The sequence below is a fragment of the Bombyx mori genome, chromosome 4 (genome assembly GCF_030269925.1).
Source record: "Bombyx mori chromosome 4, ASM3026992v2".
Taxonomy (NCBI): Eukaryota; Metazoa; Arthropoda; class Insecta; order Lepidoptera; family Bombycidae; genus Bombyx; species Bombyx mori.
The window spans coordinates 12,215,298-12,228,786 of NC_085110.1; the positions used below are offsets into that span (position 1 = coordinate 12,215,298).

The following is a 13,489-nucleotide window of genomic DNA, read 5'->3' on the forward strand; positions in this document are numbered from 1 at the left end:
CAGCTCTGCTTTTTCGTCATCATCAAACGCCGCGAGTCGACCTGAGGGGCCTACGAGGGGGGGCATAGTTACAACCGTATCCGATTTGAGAGTACGAGCTAAACGGTAGTAAGACCTTTGAGAGGGCGCGAGTCCTTCTAAGAAATCAGACCACCTAGCATCTCGGATTTCGGCGATGCGAGACTTTACGTCGCGTTGTAGGGCACGCATTCGAATACGATTTTCCATGGTAGGATACCTATCGTAGGCGCGGATCGAAGCGTTCTTAGCTCTAAGGAGTTCCCTAATATCGTCGGGCAATTCGAAGCGGTGAAGGAAGTCCTCCGCTACAACTTGCTTCGATGACCTATCTAATGTCGAGGTAATGTGTGACGTTAGGATGTCTATGGCTTCAGCGGTATCCTGAAGAGACGGGGTAGAGTCCGGGCTAAACGGGAGCGATGGTGGATCAGATTCAGCCAGGCTGATGCCCAGCGTGTGCCAATCCACCACAGTCCTCGTGACGGGAACGGAATCGGGAGCGCGACCGAGTTTCATAACGACGGGACGGTGGTCTGAATCTAACTCTGAAACTACTTCGATCGAGTGTAAGCGCAGAGCTACGTTTTTTAATAACGCTATGTCGAGTATATCCGGGCAATGCGCGATATTTAGCGGGTAGTGAGTCGGGGTTAGCGGAGCGATGATATCGAAGGCGAGATCATCAACTAGCGCGTCGAGCCGCCTGCCATTAGGGGTTGTGGTGTGAGAATTCCACCTGATGTGTTTACAATTTAGGTCGCCCGCCAGAATGACAGAGCTTCCCATGCTGAGCAGCGCCTCGATATCACTGCTTAGAACAATCTTATCCGGTGGAAGATAAACGGACGCGATAACGATCGGCGCGTGTCCCGTCAGTGAGATTCGGCATACTGATGCTTCGATGTTAACGAGCGCGGGGGGATCGAGCGGGATGCAGTGCAAGGCTCTTCTGTAGTAGATGACGGTACCACCACCACGAGCAGTGAGCCTGTCGTTCCTAACCATGTTATAGTTCGCGATTTTAGGGTCGCGGCGCGCGGGCTTAAGTAGAGTCTCCTGTACTAAAAATATGTCAATTTGATGGTCACGCAAAAAATCACAAACCTGATCACGTTGATTTGCGAGACCGTATGCGTTAAAAAATCCTATTGTTACGGATAGGGGTTTCAGCCTACTTTTGTACGCCATTGATTACCGGCGGAGTGAGGGGAGGACGTACGTATTTAACGACGCGTATACGTCGGCGTATTCTTGCACAACGGCGATGAAGTGCTGTGCAGTGGAGGCGGCGCGGATGGCGTCACCTAAAGCGTTAACGCGCTCAAAGTTAATCGATTGAAAGAAGTCGATCGCTAGAGCAAGATTGTCGGACGCTGTCGGAGGGCAATTCGCGGGGGAGGGGCGTATCGCGGGGGCGGGACGAATCGCGGAGGAGGGAGTTGTAGCCGTGTTCGTGTACGGCAGCGGTTTCGCCCAGGCCGAGCCACTGGGCACCGGCGCCGGAACGAATGCTGGCTTAGCCTGCGACACAGAGGGTGCCGAGGCTTTGATGTCTGGGTGGGAAGCTCGGAGGCGGTTTTGGCGGGCGACGCGGCGATTTATTTTCGGGGCTCGGGGGCATCCGCGGTAATTTGCGGGGTGACCCTGTGTTCGACACAGGACGCAGCTAGGCGGTTCCGTCGCGGTTTTTTGATCGCGAGTGCAAAAGGCCGTAGCGTGATCGCCTAGACACTTGACGCATCGGGGGCGCGCGTGACAGTTACGGGAAGAATGCCCGTACAGTTGACAGTTATGGCACTGGCTAGGAGTGCCTTTTTTATGGGGGGCTTCGACGGCGATACCGGAGAGCCTACAGACGGTACGTATGTTAAAAATTTGCTTACCCTCGGGGGTAGGCTGGAGGGCGACTAGAACCATATTATATGGCTCCCTACCGCGGCCGGTGTGCATGCGGTGCACTGAATTTACTGGTAGGCCTTGTTCCAGAAGGTCGGCCTTGACGAGTTCGGCATCCAACTCTTTAGGGATGCCACGTATGACGGCACGAAGTTCGCGCTCCTCCTGGAGCGTATACGTATGGAAACTTATACGCTCCTTACGGAGGTAAGAAGAGAGGGCCCTATGGTCGTCGGGTGTTTGAACCTTAATTTGAATGCCGTTCGCGAGGTTACGGGCATTCGTGAAATTAATATTTTTGGCCTTAAGGGCCAGGGAAACTCGTTCCCAGGCTGCCTTCTCTTGAAGGATTACCGGGGGAGGGGCTTGGATTTTCTTTTGTACTACCGGGCGCGGCGACGGTGTAGCACGGGCAGGGGGAGCAACGGGGGTCGGTGGACGGAGGCGCGACGCGTTCGCGGCTCTGCTTACTTTGGCGGCCGCGGGAGCTCGGGCTTCCGCAGCGCGCCTCTTACCTTTTTGGACTACTGTGAATCCATCAGTCGAGGGGGCGGGGGAAAGATCGACCTCCATGTCCGACTCCGAGTCGGATGAAGAGGAGGGCGCGGGCGACCCGCAGGCGGGCGTTTTAGAGGGCGCGGGGTTGACGGTCGCGACGGAGGCCACGGACAATCGCTCGGGGGCAGAGGACGGCGCGGGCGCGATGGAGGCCGCGGATGAACGCGTGGACGCGACGTGTGCTGCGGATGAGCGCAGGGCTGGAACCGAGACCGCAGCGATCGACGCGGGAGCTTTGCTCGCGAGTATTGGGGACACGGGAGCGGCGGGCGCGACGGAGGCCGCTTCTGAGTTCGCGGCGTGATTGGCCTTAAATTCTAAAAATTCGGCCGATAATGTCGGGTACCTCAGACGGAGGAATTCCGCGAACAGATCGATCGTGGACTCCATTGTAACTGTCACGTGCCCAGGGGGGGCTACCCCGGGACTTTAAACACACTCGCCTTACGGCGAGGCCCCAAAACTATAATAATCACGATTAATTACGGCACACAACCGTCCGTTCACAAACGGGCCACTAAGTTGCCGAACGAATTCCAGGAATTTAGGGGTCCGCCCGTTCACAAACGGCGGTGCGACGCAATTAGCACAGGTAGTCACTTCCGAGAAAACACTTGGACGCCAGATGTGCCACGAACCGAGGTCGGGCGATCGAACGAACAATGAGCACGTCAGCACGCGGCGAGTGCTTGGATCGGAATGAATATTCCAAAGCTGTTCCTTGGTGGAATGCTGATTGTGACCGCGTAGTTTTACAAGCCAAAGTTGCTTTATTATCGTACAAGCATTATCCAAATATGGAAAACTATATTATTTTTAAAAAGCTGGACGCTTTGAAGAAAAGAACTTTATATGAAATAAAACGTTCAAGCTGGATGAATCTTTGTTCATCATTCAATCGAATGACTTCGAGTAAAATTATTTGGGATCACATTCGTAGATTTAAGCACGCTAAACTCAATAATATTTCTACGTCTTCAAGTTTTTTTCAAAATTCCGCTAATGCATCTTTGTTTTTGGATTCGATAGCTGGTTCTGAGAATGAAATTTCCGAATCTAAGTTACAAGATTTTTTTAACAGCCACGGAAAACCGGAGGCTCAATGGCTGGTAGACCCATTCTCTATGGGCGAATTTGCGACTGCGTTAGAAAATAAAAAGGAAACCTCCCCTGGTCCTGATTTCATCCCTTATAAAGTAATCAAAAATCTTCCCCAGTATGCCAAGGAAATTTTATGTCAAATATTTAATGATCTTTGGCAAAACAACTGTATTCCTCCGATTTGGAAAACTCAACATGTAGTACCGATTTTAAAGCTTTACAAGGATCCCAACTGTATCAATTCTCACAGACCCATTTCTTTAACTTCTTGTTTTTCGAAAATTTTCGAAACTATGTTAAAAAACAGGTTAGAGTGGTTTACTGAAAATAACAACTTAATACCAAGTACTCAATACGGATTTCGTAAAGGTAAAAGTACAATAGATAACTTAAGCTGTTTGATTGGCGATATTAAAAATAACTTCCTTAATAATCAATTTACATTAGCGGTATTTTTGGATATTAAAGGGGCTTTTGATAATATAGATCATTCCTACCTTATTGAAAGTCTACATTCTTTAGGCTTTCCAGGACATGTTCTGTTCTGGCTGTACAATTTCCTGAACAAGCGCTCTATGTTTTTGAAAATTAAATCTAGTTTATTTGGTCCTAAAATTTCTACAAAAGGTACTCCTCAAGGTTGCGTTTTATCACCTCTCATATTTATACTTAGTTTAGTATGTTTCACAAAGAAAATTCCAAATTCTGTTAAACATTTATTCTTTGCTGACGATCTTGTTCTCTATGTAAACTGTAATGATATTAAAAGTGGTGAATCGGTTATGAATAGTTGTTTGCGTAATATTTACGATTTACTTACAAATTCCCTAAAACTTGAGGTCAATATTTCCAAAAGTTCTGCAATTTTATTTTCCCAAAATGGATTGCATTACCCTAAAGTTGTATACAATTATGATATTATTCCTGCTCAATCTTTCGTAAAATATGTTGGTCTTTCTCTAGATTTTGATCTTTCGTGGAAAACTCATATTGATGTTATTTGTAAAAGGGCTGAATTAGGTTTGAATATATTAAAATCGCTAACTGGAATAAAATGGGGAGCTGATCCCAAAGTTTTAAAAACGATTTACATTGCAACAATCCGAAGCCATTTCGATTATGGCTGTATGTTCTTTTCGGACGCAAATTTTTCTATTCTTAAGAAATTAGATATTGTGCAAAATAGAGCATTACGAATAATTACTGGTGCTATGATGTCGTCTCCAATTAATTCCTTGGAAGTTGAGGCTGGTATTGTTCCTCTATTCATACGAAGAAGTTTTATATTAGATAATTATTGCCTTAAGCTTATTAGCCGTGATAATCAAGTAACTTACAGGTATTTGAAGTATGCAAATATTCCAAATTATAATTTAATTCCGCTTCCTAATTCTTCATCCATATCCAGTGCCTTAACGTACTTGAATTTTGAATTTCAGGATGTGGTATTTTGGTCTACTCTATTGCCTTGTTTCGAATATAACTTTCATGACATGTTGAGAGATGTGGCTGTTGATCTAATCAAGTTTAAATCTAAAAATGATTTTCTGGAGTTCCTTGAAGATAGGACTGATTTTGTTAAAGTGTATACAGATGGCTCTAAAACTAAAGATAGAACTAGTTTTGCATTTTTTGATTCGTCCATGAACATAGGATCAGTTTATAAATGTAGTAATTTTTTCTCTGTTTTTTCGGCTGAAGTACTAGGTTTTATATATGCTTTAGAGCACATTCGAGTAAATTACTCTGCAGGGGACAAAATTCTAATTCTATCTGATTCAATGAGCGCCTTGCAAGCTCTTAAAAATAAATGTATTAGTGCATCTGTAAATTATTTAATTTATAAGTTAAGAAGTTGTTTGAGTTCTTTGTATTTCAGAAATATATTTATTGAATTTTGCTGGGTGCCAGGTCACTCTGGTATTGTGGGTAATGAATTTGTTGATAAATTAGCCAAATCTACAAAAGATATAAATATTTCCGATTTTAAAGTTCCGTACTCAGATTTAGTTTATTCAATTAAACAAAATATGATGAAACGTTGGTCTAATTACTTGTCTAAGTCCAGAGAAACGAAAGGTAAATGGTTAGCTGAAATAGTCCCAGTACCTAGTACTAAATCTTGGTTTGATAATTTTAGTTTCTTCCCGGGAAGAGCCTTTATATCGATTATTTGTAGATTACGTATAGGCCACGGCCATTTTCCTGCGCATCTTTTTAGATTAAAGTTAAGTGAATCAGCTGCATGTACTTATTGTAACTCTGGCATGTGTGATCTAGATCATATTTTTTTTAATTGTCCTGAATTCAATCAACAGAGATTATTGTTTAATGCATTATGTAAAGACACAGGCTTAAAATCTATTCCTAATTCCATTCAAGGTATTTTAAAGCTTCCACAACTATTCTCAATAGTGTATAATTTTGTACTTCACACTATAGAACGACTATGAATGTATAATTCATGAATGTATCATAGGTGTCCTGCTTATGTGCAAGTTTAATTATTTTTTATAACGACTCATGTTCTTTTTTTGTTGTTTGTTGAAAGAAAACTTGTAATTTTTTATTTTTTTTATAGTAAGTTCTTGCAATTCATTTTGTCATTAATTTGTTGTTTTCAATGATTTGTAATTGTTTCTTGGTTTGGTTTGTTTCTTTTATTTGTGTTTTTATTGTAAGTTCTAGTTCATGTACTATTTTTTTGTAAAATTAGTTTAAGCTGATGGCCGTGTTGCCAATGCTTTCAATAAATTAAAAAAAAAAAAAAAACCTTTTTACCGCCGAAAATTTAAAACGGACAAAAAAAAAAAAATATATACAGTCAAAATCTGTTATAACGACATCGAAGGGACTGCTCATATTCAGTCGTAAAAACCGATAGTCGTAACAACCGGTGATGTTTAATGTGTATCGTGCAAGTACAAACAAATCGATAGGGAATTATTGGAAAAATATATTTACATAATACGCGATTTTTCTTCAATATTAATTTGGTTTCTTTTTCTTTGCGACATTTTGAAAGTTTCACGAATAACTCCACAAAGTTTTGGTGCGTCTTTTGTATAGATAAGTAACGAATTAACTGAAGAGATATGAAGAAGCGGGCTTTGACTCTACCGCATGCACGTGTTTTGTTTCTAAGAATTAGAAAAGACCCTACACTAAACTAAATCCTATTGTTTTCTTTCCTGATTTTAATAGCCATTGAAGGCAAATGTGGATACCTATTCAAATTGTAAACAATTTGAATAGGTATCCACATTTGTCTTCAATCGTCTATATTTTTCCAATAATTCCCTATCGATTTGTTTGTACTTGCGGGATACACATTAAACATCACCGGTTGTTACGACTATCGGTTTTTACGACTGAATATGAGCAGTCCCTTCGATGTCGTTATAACAGATTTTGACTGTATATATATATATTTATTTATTTATTTATTTATTCATTTATGTACACACAGAAAACAAGATACAGTACAGAGTAATGAGAAAATTATTTACAAAGGCATATAATGTGTTATCTTAGAACTGTTTATGCCGCTAAAACAATAAAAACTCCTATTGTTTCAACTGTGTTAATTACATAAAACACTATTTTACGGCGAAATAAAAAGGGCTTCTATACGGACTCCCTCTAACTCAAGAAGCCACATGCAGGAATATATTTTCATTTTCCTAAGCTTTCGCAAGTACTAAATTATGATCATGAGGCCACTATTATTACACGCTTAAACCCCAATACTGAACAGAATGAAATAATCACAACGACAAACTCTTCTTAAAATTTACAATTGGTGAGATCATTAACCGAATAAATTAATTCCTTGTTGGATAAATTTTGCATCTGGACTACTACGTTAGTGACTTTTTTATTGCCGTTCTAGGCAAACCTGCACACGGCCCACCTGAAGGTGCGTGGTTGTTATCATTCTGTCAGCACTGCTAAGGGCAGAGTCAAGTCGTTGCGTATCGAACCTATTTGATTGGATGATAAAAAATTGTTGTAAATAAAAAGTTGATCCGGAATGTATGCGAATAATATTCCATGCAAATTGGTGGTGTGTCAGTTAGTGGTAACGGAAAATAATGATCAGAATTCGAATTTTTTTTTAAATTCGACGAAACCTGTTTTCACTGCTTTTAACTACGACGTCACTTATAAGTTAGATCATCAATTTAATCTTATTGACCTGTTAAACTGTAAAAAAGTATTTAGCACCCGAACAATAGAAACCTATTGATATTGATTAGGAGTGAATTTGGTTCACAGAATCTAAATGTTCTACATTGAACCGAGAGTAGAGAAAGTGGAAACTGTGGCTTAAGTAATAGTGTCCTGTGCTGTGGCTTATTGTCATAAAAAATAGCGGCTTTTTGGCGGGAACGCGAAGACTGATGTTCTGTGATTTGTTTTATTTTGTCTATTTAGTGTTTCTTCGGGTTTAAATGTGTAATAACGGTGGTTTATTAACTGTTCAATATCTGTGAAAGTGCACAAATGTGGGAAAATGAAACAAAGCGGCTGGACGTAACTTCTTGGGATCCTCCAAAAAGCCTACTGAAGATATCTCAGTAAATGACCACCATTTTACTGAGATTATATGTCATCCCATATCATCTTATTTAATTTATTCCCAGTTGATTAAAGTCACAAATTAATCACCTTGATTTCATTTCATTTTACTCCGTAATATCATTTTTCATAGAAATAAGAATATAAATTAAAATAAGACATGACCTGGTATAAAGGTCTTAGTTACCAGGTCATAAAATCCCTTAAAAAAATAACTTAGAGGTTAGGTTGTCACTTGTCACTGTCAAAAATTTACGATATGTAATGGGTAACTGGAAGAAAATTGAGATAAATTCGATTATTTATAGTAATTTCAAAAATATTCCTGTTTGGTATTTAATAAGCACGTAACGCTCGTGTTTAGAACAATTATCCTCTAATACAATATCAACCCACATCTACAACCACTAAAACTGAGAATGTCATCATTAAAAAAAAGTAAAACAACTCATATTTAATAATGCCGAAATAATTGTAATAGTCTCGTAAAACTGCTATATATTATCATTCATAATTTTCAGTTCTTTTAGAGCCTCGAGCATGTTTAGTCACAGCAAAGAGGTTTCGAGGGAAAATAAATATTCAAAGGCCAAGGCTGCCTCATTTCGAACGGCAGCTACTACTTGATCTATCAAAACCTAAATATGGTCCGCCCAAGTACACATTACCCGACTTTTTACTTTGCGACAGAGGAGAGAAAAAGAATAAAACAGAAATTGACAATCCCTTCGAAAGGATTTTGGCCAGAGAATGTTTGGAATGGTTTAATACATCCAAAATGATTGTGTTCTTACATGTAAACCCAATAACAATGGAGGACAAGACGCCAGTTTACGCTGCCTTAAATAAGAATAAAATGTATTTAAGAACCTATGGAAAAAAAATTGTAAGCCTTGCGACAAAAGGAACACGCTACGAAGTTGTCAATGAACTGTTTACCTCACATCAAAATATTATATTCGGTCAACCTGAAAATGCTGCAAAAATGTTTAAAATTTTGAAAAAAGCTCCACAGTTGGTTGTCATGGGTATGAAAATTAATTCACTTTTAAAAAATTACAAAAAAACTGGTTGTAATATTATTGGTTTATATACACTGTTCCTTCAATTAAATTTTATATTTTCTGTAACTAAATTATATCATTTAAATTTTCTTTCAGCTGGTGTAGTACAAGATCGTCTACTTTCAAAGAATGAACTTTTAGAGTTCAGCCAACTTCCAACCTTAGATTTGGCCAGAAGTAAGCTGTGTCAGGTTTTAGACAGTGCAGGCTCAGGTCTGGTCAGTCAATTGAATCGGAGTCAGCAAATTTTGGTATCCCATTTAGACAAACATGTTGAACAACAAAATTCAAGTATAGAAAAAAATGAAAACCAAGAAAGTTAAACATTTATAAGCCTGTTTTAAAGCAAACTACCTTACATTTAAGGGGGTAATATTTCAATTACTCCATTTAAAAAAATATAGGATTTTACCATAGAATTATTTGATAGTTTGTTTTCATTTATTTAATTACAGTTCTCCAAATGGCTAAGCACAAAACATAATTAAAAATACTGTAGTAATCATTTTCAAATACAGTAAAATTACATATCGACGCTTGAAAGGCAAGCGTGTCTAAGCGACAATAACTGCTTTGTACATAAATGATAGGCAATAGCCATATTCGATGAGCAAAAAATATATATTTCTAGGTCTATTAAAATCATTTCAACCCTACAGCTAGATTCGTTAAAATAGAATTTTTTTCAGGTATTTCAACTTTAAATTAGTCTACTGCAAAGTTCACACATTGTCGCTTAGTCATGTTTGCTTTTCAAGCGTCGAATATTATTTATATCACTGCAAATATTATCAGAAATAGGTAAAAATTTAGCAAAAGCCTAAAAATTTTGTCAACAATTTACTTATTTCTTCTGGCTTCCAATGGAGTACTGTACCCATCTTTGGGTTGGGGGATACTGGTTATCAGCAACTTCCATTTGACTCTATGTAGAAGAGAGTCATTCGAATCATCCACAATCCCATTTTCATAGACTATTTGGAACTTTTGAGTCTATGGAGGGACATTGGTTCTCACTCATTCCCGATCCTGCGGACAGAATGGAAAGCAGTCGACGTCGCCCAAAACACGTCATCTTGGATCCTCCCGATCCATTAACGGTGCTTTTAGGTACTTCAAGTACCGGTCACCGTTCTCGTCGAACCCGTCGCTTGCGACGAAGGGCTCGACGAGTAAATTAACTCTCAGACACAGCCCACTGAGTTTCTCACCGGATCTTCTCAGTGGGTCGCGTTTCCGATCCGGTGGTAGATTCTGCGAAGCACGGCTCTTGCTAGGGTTCGTGTTAGCAACGTCATCAGGTTTGATGCCCGTGAGCTCACCTACAAACGTTTGGGTTATGCTGAAATAACCTCTCAAGGCTCTCAGCTTAGGTAGGAAAAAAAAACCAAAAAAAAAAAAGGTTCTCACTGTGTCTTTTACTGTATGTTTTATGGGAAGTGTTCTGAAAAATCATTTGAGATGATCCCATCATCTCGTTTTTGTCATTGCATAGATAAGTTCGCATATATACAAGTTCCGAACAACAACGTTCAGACCGTCGGTCTACCGAGCAAATATCACCCGCTCGGTGGAAGATCTTCCCTTTGTCGTATACTCCTAAAGTAATCATAATACATTTATTTATTCGAGTGAACAGGATAAGATATGGTATTATGATACTGTGAATTTCAGAATTCACGTGGGCTATGAATATGTCCATCACTCCCATCAAATTGAAATGCACTATCATTTGATATTGCACAAAGCAAACATAATATTAAAAGCATTATCTGAGATGGGAAGAGATAATGAATTTTGTATGAGCAACTTTGTTATAAGTTACTGATAATAATCCTATAATGTAGGAAAAAAATCCCTAGCTGATTTTACTCTCAGTGATCATGTATTACTATAAAAAAATTCATAGTAGTTTTTTTTATTATACTAATAATATACTGTACTCTCAAGTTAATAACCCTGGTCAAGGTTCTCGCCGAACCCATCGCTTGCGACGAAGGGCTCTGTGAGTAAATTAACCCACAGACAGCCCACTGAGTTTCTCGCCGGATCTTCTCAGTGGGTCGCGTTTCCGATCCGGTGGTAGATTCTGCGAAGCAAGACTCTTGCTAGGGTTCGTGTTAGCAACGTCGTCAGAATTGAGCCTCGTGAGCTCACCTACTAGTTAAGGTTATGCTGATATGGTCTCTCTAGATCATCAGCTTAGGTTGGAAAAAAAAACGTGTTTAACATACCCAATTCTTGCCGTAAATAAACATGCGCAATACGAGCACGACAGTAACTCATGTAATGATAGTTTGTATAGCAGCAAGCAAAAGAAGTAGGTATATCTATAGGGTCGCTATTACGAGATAAAGGTCGAGTCTATTCGTTCACACCTTCGTAAATGTTATTTTCATTTATGGCGCTAGGATAAGAGTATAATATTATTTTAACGAAAGTTTGACAATATGTAACGGGCGGATGACAAACGAAAGGGTAGGAAATGAGGTAGTAGGTAGAAATGAGGAGGATCCCTAAAATCGAAGTATAGAGTGACTCAAACGTGAATGAAGGTGAAACGGAGCGAGATATTAGGACTATTTGACCGTTATTCTTTCGATCTAACTTTAAAACATTAATTGATACAAAACTCGCAAGAAAGTTCAGATTAATTTTGTTTAAGGAATTTCCGTAATATATTAAAATAAAAAGAAATTTATTTAATTTTTTTAACAACGGATGCACACAAGAGTGAAAGGCGATTAGTTATTTACGCTATCAGTGTATTTATATTGCTATATTTATCGGACTTTTGAACGATTTAGTCCAAGTTCGAACTTTGAAGACCACAAAAAGAGCCAAACCAAAATTATCGCACCCTTAAAAAAAAAACAGTCCTTCAGTTAGAATCGAGAAAAATTCAGGCACGCGAGATTTCGGTTTTTACTAAGGCTGTAAGCGGAAAAAAGTAACAATGAAAAAAACTATTTTTGAATATAGTTCCGATAAACGAAACGATAAACTATACCGTAAACAGTGAAGAAGCCAGCAGGCATAAAGACAATACCGTCTTTACCATAAGGGCACACGGGGCCCGTGCCCAGGGCCCCCATTCTCAGGGGGCCCCGAAAGACCGACAATTTCTCTCACACGTTTATTCTCAAAACATTTTTGTCGGGCACATTACACTTTTTTCACAAATCAGTAATCAGAAGGTATTTACAAGGCATATACTATGCCTATAATAGAAGATTTTGCTCAACAGAAATCCCGAAAGAAACCGTTATCGAAATCGTAACCAAAAAACCAGCAGCATTCTAATATCATTAATGACATATTATATTCTATTTGATTACCTATAATAAATGGTCATACTCAGTAAAAAAATGTTATTATAATTCGCTTTTTTTACTTTCCAAAAGAGCCTCAAATTCATGTGTGCTCTAGGGCCCCATCCTAGTTTAAGACGTCCCTGCATAAAGAGCCAGTTTGGTTATAACCCTTGCATCATTCATGGTTGGCGAAAGTTTCAGATTCTGGCCCGATTGAGGTTTTTGTGAAATAACAAAAATCTCACCAAACTTTTTCACAAAAAACCTCAATGTGTGTTTTTGTGAACGAACGTCTATGAAAATACCTACAATCAATATAAAATATGTAGAAACTATTTCTCGAACAATGATCGAAGACAGCACTGCCTATTCCAAAAGTTTCAGAACTAGCTGGATGGAGCGATCCAGGAATCAACTAAATCAGGTACAATTTGTGGATTCTCCGGCTTTGCGAATCAGGCCTATGGAATTACACAGCTTGTAATATATTTATGACCGAAAACTTAAAATCGACTTCAGCAGAATGTGCAGTTTTTAACTTCCTCAACGTTGTACCTATCAATCTACATTCAACTACGGTTGTTTTCTTATACAGCATTCATACAAACATGAAAAGTCTGAAAGTATTTGTGATAGAACTTAAGACAAGAAAGATATTTTATAATGAAAATTAAGAAAAATTCATAAAATAAATAAAAAATGAACCGGGAAACATCTGTATTGCTTATTCTGTTTCCATCCATATGGAAACGTGTTCTAATGCTTACTATATATTAATAATATTTGTATAAGAAAAGAGATTAACGTACTATCAAAAGTCACATTACTTTTCCAACAACTATAAAAAAAAGTACTGCAGAGTCAAAATAGCCACTGAAAATATACGCTAATTGAGGAAATAAATTAAGTGCGTGCGTTTCGTCGTATGGGAGGATCGTAAGTAATAAAATTATA

The 13,489-nt window shown here is 39.0% G+C and overlaps 1 protein-coding gene across 1 annotated transcript; it reads left to right on the forward strand.

Moving 5' to 3' along the window:
* Positions 1-8,370: 8,370 nt before the first annotated feature.
* Positions 8,371-9,643, forward strand: LOC101739700 (large ribosomal subunit protein uL10m). The gene is made up of 3 exons (XM_038010676.2): positions 8,371-8,595; positions 8,679-9,185; positions 9,318-9,643. Exons 1-3 carry the CDS (start codon positions 8,577-8,579, stop codon positions 9,542-9,544), a joined length of 753 nt encoding a protein of 250 aa, XP_037866604.1. The 5' UTR covers positions 8,371-8,576; the 3' UTR covers positions 9,545-9,643.
* Positions 9,644-13,489: the final 3,846 nt, after the last annotated feature.

Coding starts and splice junctions, on each gene's coding strand:
- LOC101739700 (XM_038010676.2), top strand. Junction 9,186..9,317: donor TCCACAGTTGGTTGTCATGG/GTATGAAAATTA, acceptor ATTTTCTTTCAG/CTGGTGTAGTACAAGATCGT.